Source organism: Condylura cristata, unplaced genomic scaffold (genome assembly GCF_000260355.1).
Source record: "Condylura cristata isolate star-nosed mole 26May11 unplaced genomic scaffold, ConCri1.0 scaffold00036, whole genome shotgun sequence".
NCBI lineage: Eukaryota > Metazoa > Chordata > Mammalia > Eulipotyphla > Talpidae > Condylura > Condylura cristata.
The window spans coordinates 3,601,646-3,620,152 of record NW_004567137.1 but is presented as its reverse complement, the minus strand read 5'-3'; the positions used below and the strand labels follow the sequence as shown (position 1 = coordinate 3,620,152).

Below are 18,507 nucleotides of genomic sequence, written 5' to 3'. Positions count from 1 at the left end.
TCCTCTATATTCTCCTTTAAACTGTCCCCCAGCCCTGTATCTGTTATTTTAGCTAATGGAATCTACCCACTCTGCCAAACTATTTCACATGAAGGAACTCCTGCTGAACAAGTTCTCAGATTTATGAGAATACTTAGGAGTGTAGTCTTGTTGAACAAAGTGAAAAATTCCAGGATGTTAGATGTGTGGCATCCTTGTGTTCATTCCACAGATGAGTAAGTGCAGTGACTTGATGTTATCTTATCCTGGGCACTATGATGAGAGGCAGGATCATAAGAATTCATAGATCCAGAGCTGACCTCAGTGGTGCAGTCCCACTAGAGGATGGCTGTGCAGATGCTTGTGCCTAGCTCTACCATGAAGACGGCTGACTTAGATTCCTGACCTCTAAGTTAAAGGATATGAAATATGACCTTGCAAGGCTCTTAAATGACTACTTTTGGGGTTGCCAGGGGATTAAAACTAATAACAAATGTCAAAGCTCTGCAAATCTTGATGCAAATCTTGGTTCTTCCTTAATGAATCCAACGTACACAGTGATGATTGCATCTCCATTTGATGTTCAGAAAATTAAATCAGTTGTTGAATATCTGCTACCAATTACTGATGTCTCCACAGCGAAGCTATCTTGGACTGAAGTTCAGGTGCTGGGAGATTACAGTGTAATGTTCCTTTGCTTCAGCAGTTACAGAGTCTACTATGATATTCACCTCAGTAGATCACTCAGACGCAGCATATTACACATTCTCTCTGTTAATGGAATTCTACCTTTCCTCCCACAACGGAAACCGCAGGTCATCTTCAGCAACTCTCCTTTTGGTCTAAATTCCTGGGCTCTACCTCATTTGCACCTCTTGGGTCTGTCCAGGTTTCTTCTTCAGACCACTTCTGTTTTGGTGTGGACCTTCACAACAAACCACTGGCTGAACTGACCTCCCTTACATCGCTTGCTCTGAATCCAGGGACATCCCCAAAATGATATGATCTTGTTCTGCTTCTGCTAGAAAAGGTTCTACTTCCTCCCATTGCTCCCTGGGGTAATTACCTGGAAGAGTTCCAGAGCTTGCCTCATGTCATGGCACACCACCCATCGTGACTTAGGCCATTTGGGGAACAGTTTACTTTCCTTTCTCTGTTTGCCTCTACTGTGTCATTGACTTCAAATGCCCACTCTCTGACCTCTTTCTGAAGCCGCATCTACCTGCCCACGGCTGTCCAGGTGACAATGCCTTTCTCTAGCCTCTCACCACTTTGGCCATAGCTCCTCCTTGAGCGCACATGCACCTTCTAGACTTTGACCTTAGTGTTCACTGCCTACTTCACAGTCCACCCTGGCCTGTCTTACTCCTGCAACGTGAGCTACTCAAGAGCAATAGCTATGTTTTGTCTTTGCATCTCCATCACCTCAAATGAATGGGAAGAGGCAGAGCTCATCTTCACTGCCTCTGATGTCACTTCAATTTGCCCTAAGTCATCTTCTTCTGAGAGCTGCTCACCCCCCTGTCTCCTTGAACATTATGCCTCTTCTTTGTTCCATTTGTTTTCCAGGGCACATGATGGCCTTTTGGGCACAGATACTAGATTTCAGGTCAGACTTCCTAGCTTCAGATCTTACGGCAAATTGCCTAACTTCTCTGTGCCTCAGTTTCTTCTTCTTTAGGATGGAGATATGTATAGTAACCACATGGCTATAGGGAGACTAAGTGGGCTCAAGCATGGGCACCACGCTTTGTGCATCTCCAGCAGTTCTTTTCGTACCAGCTCCCCTGGGAATGTGCGTTGTAAACTTAGTTCCCTTCTCCATGCTGCCGCTCCCAGGCTCCATAGACTGCCTCTCTTACCTCAGTTGCCCGTTGGCTTCACAATTGTCCAGTATTGGTATCTCTCAGTGGCTGCTAAGTAGTTTTAAGATATGTTCCATTTTTAAAATTTTTATTTCTTTATTCCCTCCCCCCCCCCCCTAGAATATAGTAGTAGGAACAAAGTAGTCACTCAGTAAAGAAATTCACTTAGGGAGATGTCACTGACCTCAGTCAAGATGATGACCTAATGGGAAGAGTCTCATGTCAGTTTTTCTCCCATCAGTGCTTTTTCATCATGTATTTTGACATCAGATGTCCACTCTACTCTTCCATCCTCCATAAAAACACAATAATATATTTGACTTAAAATTTGGATTATAAACAACTATAAGCAAGGCATATCTGTATCTAATATAAATTTTTCTTAACATTGTATTAATTTCCCATTGGTTTTATAGTACTATGTTAGTCTGGAGAGTCACACATAAGCCTCACAACACCCCCTACCAAAATCCTAGTGCTCTTCTGACTGCCGGGTTCAGGGCGGCTGCCACCTCCACTCTCCCACTCCTTCACCTCCAATAACCACCATATTCTTCTCAGAGTTTAATTGTTTTTGTTTACTTGCTTTTTGCACATTCCACATGGGTGATTTTGCTTAGCACAATCTCCTTATGTGCTTACACATAAAGGCAAGACTTCACTCTAATAGATGAGTGAACATTCCATCGTAAATTTGTACGACGTCTCTGTCCACTCACCTGTCCATGGGCATCTCGGCTGTCTCCATGCCTTTGTATGGGAGCAGTGCTGCATTGAACATAAGAGTGCACAAAGCTGCTCAAATTAGTGTTTTCAGAGTCTTTGGGTTAAATACCTAGGAGTGGAATGGCCAGATAAAAATGGTATTTTCCTATTTTTTTAAAATATATTTATTTAAATGTAAATATATATATCTATTACATCATTGCTCATTTTTGTATGTTTGATTTTTCCTCTCAAGTGTAATTTCTATAAAATTCCCACCACCAACTCAACCATGAGCCATCATAATAGTCTCTTGTGCTTTTCTATTCCCTATTTTGATCCCTTTCCCTCCTCATCTTCTGCTGTATGTCTCTGATTTATAGCTTGCCTGCTGGTTTTGTCCTTTCCGCCCCTTTCTCTATCCCTTGTTGGGTTTCCATACATACCTCCTGTAAGTAAAAACATCCAACATTTTTTTTTTTCCTTCTGACATATTTCACTGATCATAATCCCTTCCATTTCCATCCATGTTGCTGTGAATGGCATGAGTTTATTTTTTATTGCTGTGTAGTATTCCATTGTGTATATATACTATATTTTCTTGATACAGTCATCTGTTTTGGGGAATTTATATTTGTACTCCACACAACTGGATCTGATATCAAATATCTACAAAGAGCTTACATAACTCAAGAAAAACAAAGAATCCAGTAAAAAAAAAATAAGCAGAAGAGTTAAATAGACATTTCTCCAAAGAGAAAATGCAGAAGGCCAATAGGCATATGAGAAAAATGCTCATCATCACTTATAATCATGGAAATGGAAATCAAAGCCACAATGAGCTATCACCTCATACCAGTAAGAATGGCCCACATTATGGCCCTCCCTTGTGGCGCAGCGGGTTAAAGCACTGCACTAAGAAGCTTAAGCCACTTCCACATGAGTTCGATCCCTGCCTGCGGCAGACCTCTCCTGACCTGCCTGCTGCTCCCCTCAGCAGTGTACTTCATCAATCTGCCTGTTCTGCTTCCCGCTCTGTCCCTGGTGAATCTCTCACCCTCCGCATCTCTGATCTGTATCCCAGTTCTGTATGAATAAATAAATAAATCTTTAAAAAAAGAATGGCCCACATTAATAAATCTAACAACAAATGTGGTGAGGATATGGAGCAAAAGGAACTCTTTACACTGTTGGTGGGAATGCAAACTGGTCCAGCCACTATGGAAAGGTACTAAAAATGGAGCTACCATATGACCCAGCAATTCTACTCCTAGGAATCTCCCCAAATCTCCCCAAAAGAACCTGCATTCCTTTGTTCATTGCAGCATTGTTTACAATAGCTAAGACATGGAAACAACCCATTTTAGTTTTTTATGGCATCTTCATACCATCTTCCATAGAAACTGCACCAACTTGCTTTTCTACCAATATTGAATGGCAGTGTTTTACTTGACCATCTCAGCTACACTTGTCCTTTCCAGTCTTTTTGGTATAGGGTATTCAGACTGGTGTGAAATGACATCTCATTCTGGGTTTGGTTTACATTTCCTGAGAAGTAATGTTGAACACTCTTTCATGTCATATCTTCTTTGGACAAGTGTCCTTGTTTTAATTGGGGTATTTTGTTTCTGTGGGGTTGTATGTACCTTTTTTAAAAAATATATTTTGACTATGAACCTTTGCTGGATATATGTGTGAAGACACACATTCACACAGTCAGTAGATTGCTTTTTATGTTTTGGTTTCTTTCATTGTACAAAAGGTTTTTCATTCAGTCTAGTCCCATTTATTTATTTTTGCTATTTTCTTACATAATGATGTCAATTTCCCAAACTATCTCTGAGATCTATGTCTTTTTTAGTATGTACTCATGGCTTCAGGTCTTGTAGTCAAATCTTTATTCCATTTTGAATTAATTTTCAAGTGTGGTGTTAAATAATCCAGTTTCAGATGACTGTTCAGGTTTTCTGGTGCCTTTTGCGGAAGACGCTTTCCTTTCTCCATTGTATACTCTTGCTTTGCCTGTTATAAATTAACTGATGGTATGTGGGGGGTTATTTCTGGGCTTTTAATTCCACCCCCTTGATATGTCCATCCCTTTTTATTCCAGTGGTACTATCGTTAATTTAATAAGGTAACTAATGAATAGTGAACAGTTCAAATCGGGTAGGAGCAGAGGGGTTTGGCCATTTTGGGATGGGCACGGCTTTTGAAAGACTGCCTGTCCAGCTCAGTCATGGAGCCACCCAGGGCCTTTGAAGGAGATATCAGGTTAGTAAGATTGTTTGGGCACAAAGTCTGTCTGAATACTTTGTAGTGCAACATGTCTGTTATATGTGTAGTTTGTACCTGTGTGTCCATCCATTGCATGTCATGTTATCTTAAACCAAGGGAAGAGACATACTTCAATGGCTGTGCTGAACCAACAGGAAATGTTGAAACCACTGAAAAACACACGAAAGTCTTCATGTGTTATGTATCTTGAAGTAAAAAAATTGGAACCTATAGTTAGGAAGCTGAGTTTCAACTGGTGATAGTGACCTGCTTCTCATTTTAAAATCTCCCGAGTCTGCCTGTCATGCTTTATGTAACCATCTTTAAACATTGACATACAGACGTGGCTCCTCTGGAGCTTCCTTTTCAGTTCAGTGTTCAGGTGTGTCTCTACAATGTGAAGTTTGACTTGAAAGTGCTACTGGTACTTGACCCTTAGGGCATTTCCTGCCACTGGGTGTCTGCTCTCTGCTGGCTGCCCTTCATCAGCAGTCACATCCAAAACACCTTTTGGTGGGAGACTGTTTTCTGCATTCCCTAGTCACCTTTTTGCTCAAGCAGGTTGATAAGCACGACTGGCTTGCTCAGTCAGCAGTTCATGTGGAATCTTCCCCTCTGGCTCTAAGTTCATTTACAGGAGAGTCAGTGGCAGGACATTATTCTTCACAACGTGTGGAGAACCGACATGCCTGGTAGATCTCGTCCCCAGCCACCTCCCACGCAGGCTCACAATACTTCCTGCCTTGACCAGACAAGCCCTGTGCACCTTGCTTCTCACCCACACTGTCCTAGTCTGGTAGTGCCAGGTGCAGGAAGAGGTGGGGTGAGGAGCTTTGAGGGGAGTAAAGAGGAGGAAGGGAAGTTGGCACAGGAGATGGGTGACTGGAGCACAGTTTCATGTAAAAGGGGACGTCATGGTTTTCAGGTGAGAGTGACCCATGTCCCAAAGTGTGGGAAGAAATGTGAGGGTGTGTGAATGTTTTCTTCTAGCTTCCTACCTTACATGGTATAAGGAATGATTCCAGAAGGCACTGTCTGATGTGATTGTGATGTTGTGATTTACAAGAAGTACATATTTGCACATTTCAGGTGGTGAAAAGCTCCATCTCAGACAGTCTTCATTCACAGTGCCTGCCTTACTTACAAACCTTGGAATTCCCTATATGTTAAGGATGATAGTTATTGTTATTTGAAGGAAGGTAACTTTGAAAACCACTTAAAGAAGGGGGTTACTTGTTAGATAAACTGATATGAATATGGGGTGGGACTTCACTCCCACCCCCTGAGCATCAGGGAGGGGATTAATTTCAATCACTCAGGTCTATGTAATGAAGTCTCCAAGAAAGTCCAAAAGGGAGTGGCTGCAGAGAACTTCTAAGTCACCTTGAAGACCCCAAGTTCCAGGAGGACAGAAGGACAAATGTCCTTGGGGACCTTGTCCTACATTTCTCTTCATCTGGTTGTGCATTCCTATCCTTTGTAACACATCAGTGATCTAACAAGGAAACAGATTTCCTGACTTCTGTGTGCTGTTTTAGTCTATTAATCAAAGCTGAGAAGAGGGTTGTGGGAATTTCTGAATTATAGACCAGCAGGACAGAAGCACAGCCTGGATCTGCAGGTGGATCTTGAAATGTTGGGAGGGGTTGTGGTATTCTCTGACTGACGGCTGATTGGTCAGAAGCCCAAGCAATAGCCTGGACTTGCAATGACAGGTAGTCTTGGGAGATGAGTCTTTAACTCTTGAAACTGATGCTGTCTTCAGGTAATTAAAGTCAAATGCTCCCCTGCAGCTGTCTAAGAATTGCTTGTTTGTGGAGGGAGACCTCTTGTAATCACATTGGATCATACATAATGGCCCAGATGCAGTTAGAAAAATTCCCTCATGTATTTTTCTTAGTTTTAGTTATGGTATTAAGTTACCTAGTTATTTATGATTATGGCATTTCAATTTGTTTTTATGAAATATGCCACTCTCTGGTGTTTACATAATTGTGACTAGGTTAGAAGTTGCTTCTGCCAGTCTGCTAACACTCAATAGGAAGTCCTGTACCCGCTGTTTGAAACTCTCTGCTGTTTTGACTTCCAACACATCATTTGCTTTTGTTCTCACTCTAGCGCTCTGATTTTTCTTTCTCACTTACTTGTTATTTATTTTTACTTCTCTTGCTAGGTTTTCTTTGGAGTTATAACCTTGATCTTCTCTTTGTACTATCTATTCTGTCTGTTTATTCCTTGGAATCCCACTGCTGTGCATATCATGTTGACTCTTAAATCTCTTGTTTCTGGCCCTGACTATTTCATGTCCTCAGAGCTTACACTTGAGACCTAGAGCCCATCTGTAGACTAGGCTAAGTACTCAATTACCTAGCACAATGCATATCCACAACTGTCAAATAGATACTTCTTTCTGGTTAGCCCTTAAACAACTGAGTCTCACTATGTTCAAGAATTCACTCATCTTCTACTTGCCCCCACCCACATCGGCTGCTACTGTCTCAGTAGACACTGTCTCTATGACAGTACCTCTGTTTCCCTGTTCACCACCCCAAGAGCCTGAGTCATTCTGGATTCCTCCATCTTGCTTTTACAACTGGTTTCCAAGTTCTATAGATTCTCCTTTTTGGATATCTGTTGAGAGCTACCCTATTTTAAATCTCTGGTGCCTACTTCTTGAAAAAGAAACACCTAACCTGGACTTCTATAATATTTCTTAAATATAATAATCACTAAGTACAGGTTAACATGAATGACAATATAAATATAGTTAGGGATTATTTTATTTTTGCATGGAGGGCTGTCTGTCCTACACTTCTACAGATGTGTCTTTGGATCTAAACTTTACTTTTCTCCCACTTAAAGTTCATCAGAATAGCTTTGTTTATTATTCCAGTTTTCTGACCTGACTTTTGCTCTGTCATTCCTCATGTTTGTGCTGCTTCCCATCTTTATGTCATCTTAACATTTATAATTTTGCCATCCACTTCTCTATTCCAGACATTCAAATCCATGTTGGTTGGGGAAAAGGCCAAGGATCGAGGCCTAACTCAGCCCAAGGACATTTCATTTTAATCTCATATAAAGTAAAATATCCACTTGCTTACATACTTATGGGATGCTACTTTCATCCAGGTCTGGTTTTTCTGTCTTGTCCAGAGTAATAAAAGCAACTTTTCTTAAATATCTTGTTGAAATAAACAGAAACTATGAGTATGGCATTCACTTAAGCTACAATTCCAATGTTCCTATTAGTGAAATGAGTTTGGAAACACTTGTTCTTAGGGAACACTGACTGAATTTCATACAACTTTATAAGTGTTATTAAAACACAAAAGTAATGTTAAACATTACAATTTTTTTGTAAAAGGAAAACAATATGTAATCCAATAATCACTTTATGATGGATACCTTTGTAAGCATTTTGTCAAAATCTTGAGAAGCAGGCTTTCAGACGATTAACAGGGTACATATTTACAGTATTTATTTCAAAGATCTGCCTTGTCTACTTTCTCATGTTACCTCAGTTTCCATATTCATAGATTTGGTTTCATTTTAGAGCTGAGTCAAGTTTTTAGACATGCCTGAATTATTGGACTTTGAACTAAGACCAATATTTGAGTAAAAATAATGACTAGCTTGTATATGTAGACTTTTCTTTATATTTGGCTTTAATTAGAGCTGTATGTTTGGGTCAATTTCCTGTTGTCTAATAGCTAGACCACTCTGTAGTAGTGAATTCTCATTCCCCCTCACCGCCAGTATAACTTGTTTCACAATAACTCAAAGGAAAAATATTCCTTAGGCTTCAGCGGCTTAACACAGTAAAGTTTCTTTCTCACTGGGGCCAAGTTTGCTGCGGGACTCAAGGCTCTCCAGGCTAATGTCCTTCAAAGAGGTGACTCAGGGATTTCAGGCTGTATCCGCCTTGGCCTCCATGATTGATGTGGTTTGAGAAAATTGTGGGTTGTACATGGCTTTAGTGCCTTGGCGTGTTGATTGCACTTAGTCCACTGGTGGTTATAGACGCATGTTTTCACCATGCCGCAGTGAGTGCTGGGAAGTGTGTCTTCTGTCCGGGATGAAAAGGAGCCTCACTGATGGAGGCATGGAGGTGTCTGGTAGGGGAGCATCTTTATCAGTGTAGCTTGGCTGGTACTCCATTTTCCAGAATCACCTTCCTCTCAGGGGTACCAGTTCATTTTGACCACCAGGGATATTTTATGAGATCTGTAAGGTGGAAGTGAAGCACCAGCTGTCAGGTTTGAAAGTCGGTGACTGATGTGGCTGCAGCTTCCAGCCTATGTGGCTCACCTCACTGGTGCAGGGCAGCAGGGACCCAGCAGCCTGCGGCTCCCATCCAGTCTCCTTCAGCACCTCTGAGTCCTGGGTCAGACACCTATGATTCCACAGAGGCGGCACCAGCTGCTTTTATGTGTCTCATGGGTTTTGGAGTTGGAAGGCAGTGAGGCAGAGCACATTTGAGTTTGTCTGACAGGTGCCTGCTCACTTCTCCCTGCTTCCTGCTCACTCTGTGACCTCCAACCCCACTGAAACATGGCCATCACCTCGGCCACCACTGCCCCCAGCGAGCTCCCTAGAATAGTCATCACCCATGTCACCCACCCTCACCTAACTTTCCTATTAAAACCCTCAGAGTCATATGTTGTTTTTTATAAAGCCATGCCAGATTTTAAGGTGTTTACAGAATTTATTTCACTGTACAGTTGAGGAGACGAGGCTCCCAAAGAACCATTTGACCTATGTGGAAAGAAAAGGAATAGATGATTGCAGCTATTGAAAGTTGGATACACTTGTCTCATTTGGAGACAAACTATAAAAGAAAGTGAAAAACACAGATACTGGGGAGGGGGCAGCCTCAAGACTTCTGCACACAGGTGTGGGGGAAGGGAAACCTTGTCTTCAATGGCAGAGACACCCCACACCTGCTCCTGAATTCCCAAATGTACTCTGAGCTGATTTTACCTCCCAAGGCAGAGTTAAAAGGGAATGGACTAATCTAGGGGAAAATCCATACTTAACTTGTGAAAACCAGAGTTTCCTGTTAAATGGTGCCAAAGTGAACAGAGCTAATCTGTTCCCGTATGTTTTCTACCTGTGTGAAGTCTGGTCTCTGCTTTTGTTCCCATGTTGCCACTCTGTGCTTCACGCCAGCGTGTCTGCCATGGGGAGTAACACCGTCAATGTTAAGATGGATCCCTGGCCTGTAGTGGTGCGCTTGAGACCTGGTTTTCCCGAAACTTCCTGAAAGCACCCCAACTGACCAGCCAAAGGCAGGGTGACTTGCGGACACCCATACTCACCCACGCCATGCACATTCTTGTCCTTTGTGCCAATTACCCTCCTGAAAGAGGAACTCTTGTCCAGTTTCCTCCCCAACCTTTCCTCCAATTCCAAACAAAACAACTCTTGCCACACTCTTCAAGGAACTGGGGTGCTGGGAGATGCCCCCTGAGGGGAGACTCCTCATCGTGGTTTTCATGTGACTCATGCAACACCTTTTGATTTCCGCTGTCTTGTGGCCGGTCTTGTCTTCTGAGTGAACTAGCATTTGAAGCCCTGGGTGTAGAGAACAGGAAATCCTGGAGCACCCAATGACCTGTGCTCACACAGCCCTGGGGCACAGAGGCAGGGTAGACATACCACCAGGTGTGGGTCCCCAGGGATGTGCTCAACCTCCGCCCCCAACAAGTGTGGCCATTGGTCCATGTGGTCTAGCTCATCAGTGTAGTGTAAGTCACCAGCTTTTATGTCCTTCATGTCTTGCTCTATACAATTCCAGAATACTGACTTCCATCCCCAAAAGTATGTTATTTAGAGACACGTTAAGAAGTGAGTAAAGCACTTAAAGCATCATATGTAAAAAGTGATACTTGTCATGGCATATTATAGTCACTTATTTTTTTGAAGCAAATATAGTAATCCTCAAATGCAGGGGTGCGGTGAATGTCTATTGGTGATATGAGAAGTACTGACAGGATAATTTTATAAATGATTCAAGTCCAAACACACTGGTTCACATTTGTTTACCAATTTCCCAAACTTCACGCGCTTTACTCCGAACTTTAGTGACTTTGCTTAATTTTAGAATTTTATGTATTTTCTTTTGCATGGAACGCTTTACCAATGACTTTAGACAGAGTAATGGAGTGATATGAGGGCCACGGTTGGCCTCAGCATTTCTAACATCTGGAATTAGTTGTCTAATTTCATAAATGGAAAGCTCATTCTGTCCTCCCCACTCTTTACATAGGGCGAACCTCCTGATTTCATACAGTCCAGTGACTCATCTAGGTCCTGCAGACACTTGTGTGTGTGTGTGTGTGTGTGTGTGTGTGTATGTTAAAGAGGCTCACACTTCTGTGTTTTGCATATCATATGTCACAACCTACTAGGACAGGTCTATGGGTCCAACAAGCCGATTTGTTCTGTGTAGACAGAACACCTGCAGAGGGAGCACATGCCTCACAGCTGCTCCTCCACCAAGCACATGTCTTTGTATGTCAAAGGGATCTCTTGTGGGCCTGTGAGTGGTGCCATCAGTTAATGGTGCCATCAGTATGCAGTGCAGTATTTGCTTACTTAGGTACCAGTCTACTGTGGCCCTGGAGGGTTAGCCCTGCTTTTTTTTTTAATCCTCTAAACTTCACACCTGCTATCCTCTACATGTAGTGTATTCCAAACTTCCTTTTGCTCTCCAGGACCACAGGGCCCAAAGCTTTCTGCTTATTCTCATCCTAGGGATAGGACCCACTGTATTAGTATTTGTAATAAAACAACTACAGAATGAAGAAGAGCAGACAATCTGCAAACACTCTTTGCAAAGACCAATGAGTTGTGAGCTGAGACTATGGACAAAAGTGTGACATCAGTTCCCACTTGAATATTTTCCTAATCTTATCTTAAAAATTTCTAGCTGCTGCATCCTGCATCCTTGTCACCAAAAGTTTCAATATGCAAGAAAATAAGCCCTTTTCTACACTAACTTTTAAAAAAAGATTTATTTATGCATACAAGATCTGGAGTACAGGTCAGAGGTATGGGGGTGAGAGGATTCACCAGAGACAGAGTGGGGAGCAGAACAGGCAGTTGACGAAGTACAATGCTGAAGGGAGCAGCGGGCAAGACAGGAGAGGTCTGCCGCGCCATGTGAGTCACCTCCCTGGCTGGGGATGGAACTCATGCTTCAGTAGCTGTGGACAGCTTCATAGTGCTGAGCTTTAACCTGCCATGCCACCAGGGAGGGCCAAGTACACTAACTTTTTAGTGCTGTGCTTAACCCGCTGCTCCACCAGGGAGGGCCTGCACTAACTTTTTAAAGGTGAAAAATATGGTAAGTTTTACATATAAGCAGTTTATTCTTATACGATACAAATGTTTGCTCTTCTAAAAATGATATTTTAATTTAGGAAACATAACTTGCATTGTACTTTTGGGCTTCAGAATGGGCTTTGGAGAGGAATAAAAACTAAAGATTATATTCAGTAGAAACTGATACTTTCAAACCAATACGGATTTTAATAACAAAGTAGGAAAACATTTCCTTTAGCATCAAAATCAAAGATGATTGTATTTATTTTAATATCACTATATAAATACAAGGATGCTAATTAACACCTAGGTCAAATATTCCACTTGCATTAGCAAACATATACATAGCAAATACAAATTTATATCAAACATCAATTTTTCCCCATTATTATCTTCTCTGTCATGCCTATTACAGTCTGAAAAGTGCCTTTTTAAAAATTTGCTTGTTTTTATTTTGCTTGATCATTTCTGAAGTAGTTAGGCAGAAAAGAAAAACATGAGGAAAGATATTTCAATTCTGATCAAATAAGAGTTGTGTTAGTTGCCCTTTCTTTTGGAGAGGAGAAAACATTCTGTGCCATGGCCAGCTGCCGTGAGCCAGTGGCAGGGTCAGGCCAGGCTTTGATAGAGTTCTGGGTACTCAATGGTGTAGTCCCTGCACAACAGGACAAGGAGTGTCCGAAGAACAAGAGTTCATTATCTGAAAAGCAGGTCACTCGCATTTGTACACATCAGTGCACTCTCAACGCTCAGATGTCAGAAAGACTGTGTTTGTGCTGAAGCCGAGGTGGGCTCCCAGATGGGAGGATGGTGACGTTCTCCTGTCTCTTCTTTTCCCTACCTGACAGAACTCTCTGCCTGTGAAAACACTTGGAAGTGGACTTGTCATCTAGTGCTGTTCGTGACAGTGATGGTCTTGGATTTAAAGACTGGTGGCTTTGGTCTACTTCCATCTAGAGTGAGGTTCTTTGATGACCCGCGGGAAAAATGCTATGAAGTCAGAATGAGGAAACTTTAGGTTGGGGGAGATATTAGGTGGGGGGAGGGGTGCCACCAGATTCAGTTAAAAAACTCATCGCACTTCCATCACTCGGCTCTGAGTGTACCTTTTAAGGCTGCGTGAAGAAGGAGGCTCAGTTTGGGCATCCTTTATATTCTACCTAGATGGACCACGACTTGAGAACTTTAGGAGCCAAAAGGCTAATCTGCATTAAAGCACCCCAATCATTTAAAAGGGGAACCTTAAACCATGGTAGCAATAACTGGAGAATTTAATTACTCGGGAGGAATCTGTGTGCCGGTGGGGGTAGAGGGCAGAGGTTACTTTCCAAAGTGACTTCCAGAGTTAGGTGTTGTGTGTCTGCTCCCCACCACATGAAGCCCATGGTCCTGTCCCTCTGAAAGTGGTCTCTAAGAAGAGTGGGAGCATGGTAGGTTATTTCCCCCTTCACACATTCTGGTGGAATAACTTAACAATCTGAGGAGGAGTTAATTATTTTTTTTTACATTTCCAGACATTCTTACACAGTTTGAAATGTATGGCATTTTATTGAGCAGTCAATAAATTTCTTGGGTTTTCATTTCCTACCTGCAGGAGGGGTTAGATAAATAAAACCATTCTGATTTTTAAGCACAGCAAACCTGAATTGAGAAAACTCCACCGTGATAAAAGGCAATGCCATCATCACCAGCTTCTCAATATTTCTGTCACCTTTAAGTATTTTCACTTACTCATCTCCATATATTTTAATAGCATACACATGTTCTCAAAAATCCTTTCTTAGGGCTTTCTGCCAACCTTTTCTGCCCAAAAGCTCTTAAAAATCTTAGCCCAGACATCATTAGAACCTGTTTTGACCAAGGTACATGGACCCCTCCTCCTGAATCTGGAGTCCACAATCACATTCCAGTCTTCTTGTTAGCGGGAGGGGCCGAGGCTCCAGACACAAGTCCCCAGAGCTTTGAGTCCCTGGCGCTGCGAGCGACCACGGGGGATACTGCCTGCCACAGCCAGTTTGGAAGCGTGAACAGCTTTCATTGCAACTCTCATTTTCAGTTGTTTTCTGAAACAGTCACCCGAGCAGGACTGCCTGGGTCACTAACCCATATACCGTAATTAAAAGAAACTCCACCCAAGCCATGCAAAGGTTGCCGTCAGCCTGGGAGGCAAAACGCCGGCCTTGGCTCTGCCTGCCTCCATGTGGTGTCTGCGTCCCTGCGGGCTGCTGGCCTCAGCCGGGCGCGGGTGTGCTTTCTGGAGGCTGCATTCTGAGCATGGTCTTCTCAGGCATGAGAGCACAGTTATAGATTGTTCTCAGAGCGAAACCACTCGACATCTTGGTGCTGGGTTGTTTTTAGCTTTCCAACAATAGGCGCTGTTCACTCCCTCCATCTCAGTTCTTTATTCAGCGAGCGAGCGGGCAGGACACTGCTGAAAGGCTCGTCACGGCTCCCCCAGGGTCTCAGTGTGGTGGCATGTGATGATTCACATGGGGTGTGTTTGATCCCAGAAAGCCCAGTCTCTGCTTATTCTTCCTTTGTTCTGTCATCTGGCGAGAGAGAGAAAGAGAGATAGAGAAGTTGATTCCTCCCCTCTGACCCTATTGGGGAGCACACAGCTTGGGGGCAGTCGTCCCCAACCCTGAGACTGTCTGGCATCATATAGAATGTATTTGTCAGAAAAGGGAAAATGTTTCTTAAATGAATTTCCATAAATGGAGAAAAGGAGCAAACCCCTCTCTGTGGTTGAGAAACAGGAACCACGGTTCCTTTAGAGCAGTGCTTGCTGGTCACAAAGGCACTGCCATTGCTGGGTCCCAGGCACCGCTGGCACGGTCATCACTTTATTTTTTACTGAAGTGAACAACCTTACAGGACAGAGAGGCTGATTCTAGATTGAGATGGTAGGTACTTGTGATGATCTGCCTGGGCAATGGATGTAGCAGCTACTACGATGGCAGAAAGCAGGCGCCCCCCTTGGGACCTCCCAACATTTTGGCGCTTTCTGACATGGGTCCTTCCACAGGCAGGTCACCCAAGGTGGGCAGGTAGGATGAGCAGATGCTGAAATGTGGGGGCTCTTTGTTGGCATGCACAGCCTTCATGCCTGTGTCTCGCTCCCAGAACAACCTGGCTTCTACCCCTCAGGTGGGGAATGGTCTCCACCCCCACTCTCGGCTCCTGACTCACTGACCTGTTCCTTCAGCTCTGCCAGCTGCCCCGACAGCTGTTTGACCAGACTCATGGTTGACTCCAGCTTCTCCTGCAGGTTCCGAATCTCATTTTGCTCACTGTCCCCTTCGTTGCAGACGAGGGACATTGCTCTCATTCGAGGGAACCAGTCTAAATTCTTCTCCTAAAAAGCAAACAAATAATTGTTCAGAAACAAGGACCCGTGGAAGGGGTCTGAAGCTCTGAAGAGACTTGAAGGGTGTGCAGTATTAGGAACATTTAAATCAAAAGTTCTGTAGCCCTCCCTAGTAGTGCCAGGGGATAAAGTGCAGCACTGTGAAGCTAGCCACAGCCACTGCAGCAAGTGTTCGATCCCCTGGCAAGGAGGTGACCCATATGGTGCGTCAGACCTCTCTTGACCCGCCCACTGCTCCCCTCAGCAGTGCGTTTCAGTCAGGCTGCCTGTTCTGCTCCCCGCTCTGTCTCTGGTGAGTCCTCTCACCAACCTCCCCCCCCCAACCCCGCACATCTGGCATGTACCCCAGTTCTTGTATGCATAAATAAATACATCTGTCTCTGGTGAGTCCTCTCACCAACCTCCCCCCCCAACCCCGCACATCTGCCATGTACCCCAGTTCTTGTATGCATAAGTAAATACATCTTTAAAATCAGTCAAAGTTTCTGAGCCCTGGAAGCAAAAGGTTTCTGGCCACCAACTGAAGGTGGGAGTGGAACTGGGGTCAGACATTGGGCTTCATGAGCTGGGGAAGATCTGAAATAATCAGGACTTTGGTGGACTCACGGGGAGTTCCTGGGAGAGCTTAAAACAGCGCTCTGCATCCTGTGGGGTGATGCAGGCATGGCCTGGAGGCTGGGGAGGCTGCTCAGTGGAGCCTAGGCCTGAGCTGTTTTTCCTCCCTGTCTGGCACAAAAAAGAAAGGGGTGGCAGGATGGGAGGTTGGTACAAGAAATGTTTCAGTTCCAGCCACCCACACTGGTTCACCTCCCACTTCCCCAGGACAAGCTCAGGGGAGAGGGAAGCAGAAGGGCATGGCTGTAGGTGACTGTCTGTTCCCTCTGGAAACATTTTATGACACTGAGGGTGAGGTTTCAGACTGAGACTTCCCTGGTGGGCAAGAGATAGTAGTACCACTTCTGTTTTTCTAGGCAGATTTTGTGTGTGTGTGTTTGTTCCCCTTCCACTGTGATACAGACAATTAACCGGATACCCAGCACCCTTGAAAACTACCTAGCATCATAGAATCACTGCATTCCTTCTATGTCTCAAGCTAAAAAAGCTTGCGGGGTAGATCATAGTGTCCTCTCTACAGATAAGGAAACAAGAGGCTCCAACCCTTTAATCATGCCAGGTTCAAGTCAATAAAGACCAGGATGTGAAGCCAGGTGAGCCCCACCCACTACTCAGTGGGTGTGCGGGTGTGCATTTACCTCGTTCTGGAAGCCACCTTCTACCAACATCCTTAGCACCCACCTTCCTGCTTAAAATCCCTTTTGCTCCAGAAAAGGGCACGGTGGTGTTTACAAAGCCCGAAGTGCAGTGGCTCTCTAGCAGGGTGCGTCTGCAGAGGGTCTTCCTCTCCTAAGGCGTAGTGCCAAGGCCCAAGCTCTGCCCCTCTGTCTCCATCTCATCTGCTCTTTGGATGGGGTTTTGTTGGGTTAAGTTTTTTTACAGTTCCTTAGGCCTAATGGCAGCGAAAAGGGTGGATGAAGGATAAAATGTGTAAGAGACTTTTAGGCTGCATCTAAAGAGCTGTAGCTAATTAGCATTTCAAAGAAGAGTAACTTATTCTAAAGTGCACAGTGACAGCCAGATTCATTCATTCCATCAGTCCTGTGATATGTCATCAGGTGTTTTGAGGTGAAATCAGAAGACTGTCTGCTCTCAGGGAGCTCGTGGCTTAGGACATGCTCCCGGCCGGCCGGTGCGCTGCCCACCTTAGAATCCCCTGGGGGTGCCTGTTAAAGCTGCAGGTTCCACTGGAAGGGATCATGCTTAGTGCAATAAGCCAGAAAGAAAAGGAAAAATACCAGATGGTTTCACTCATAGCAGGAGCACAAAGGACCAGGTGAGAAAATAATAATACTGAACAGCTATATACCAGAGACATTTTATGGGGGTGGAGTGGGGGAATGGGATCAAAAATGGGGAGGGGAAGTGCACTGGACTATAGTGATGGCACATGGGTGATTCAGTGATGGGAAGCCCACAGGGTTACAACTGAGATGGAAAAAGGCACAAATGATGTAAAAATGAACTATCATATATATATTATATAATATATATGATATAATTATCATATATATTACATATCTATATAAAACCCTGCAGATTCCAGCCTTACCACCTCTAACCATCAGAACCTCTTTGGGGCAGTGTGACTGACTCCTTAGTGCACAGAAGCCAAAGAAGCCAAAGAACTCTGGCCCATGGAGACAGACATACCGCTGGGGAAGTGGCAGGGAAGGAGGAGGGAGCAGGGGAGATCTGAAGTAGCTGCTCTGGGAAATGGGAAGAGGAAGCCAAGGAGGCCAGGGATGCCGCTGGACAGAATGGGAGGCTGTGCTGCGTCACCGCCCTGGCACACACCACTGCTCACTAACAGCCAGGGGGAGACGTGGAGAGGCAGACCCAGGGCGGTGCTTCCTCTGGGGTGGGTGTGGAAGGAAGCCGGATGTCAGCAGGCAGCAGGTGGAGGGTGGGACCTGGGTGTGTGGAGGGAGTGGCGGGAGGGTGGGGAAGACAGGGCTGGTGTGTCACTGCTCTGTGACCACTCGGCTCGGTGACTGCACTGAACTTCAGTTCTAATGTCCACCGGCTCTGTGCCACCTTCAATGTTACCTATTAGCTGGAAAGGAGGGAAATGAGCTGGCACAGGGTTTGCTTAGCTGGGACCAAACCCGTCTCCAGCTAACCCGCAGAGAGGGCTCAAGGCAAGATAGGGCACTGGGCAGAAAGTGAAGTTTAAAATTGAAGGACAGATTGAGGAAATGAAAATTCTGGGTGGAGAGTGTCTTACACCTGCACAGCTACCTGTCAATTTGGGCAGCTCGTGCTAAATGGGTACAAAGTATTAGTGGGGAAGATGGATGTTTTCTAAATCTGTTTGCGTGACTCCTTGCCAAAGCCCCCGAGGTGACCTGATGGGGAGGCCTGTGGTCCCGC

At 44.3% G+C, this 18,507-nt stretch overlaps 1 protein-coding gene across 1 annotated transcript in view; it reads right to left on the bottom strand.

The window, feature by feature from the left end:
• Positions 1 to 12,369: 12,369 nt before the first annotated feature.
• Positions 12,370 to 18,507, bottom strand: part of ITPR2 (inositol 1,4,5-trisphosphate receptor, type 2) — a 450,179-nt gene continuing 444,041 nt past the window's right edge. Inside the window, exons 56-57 of the mRNA XM_004693199.2 lie at positions 15,346 to 15,507; positions 12,370 to 14,701 (exon numbers count right to left, since the gene is read on the bottom strand). Of these exons, the coding sequence (XP_004693256.1) occupies positions 14,615 to 14,701; positions 15,346 to 15,507 (249 nt within the window). The 3' untranslated portion in view covers positions 12,370 to 14,614. The remainder of the gene's footprint in view (positions 14,702 to 15,345; positions 15,508 to 18,507) is intronic.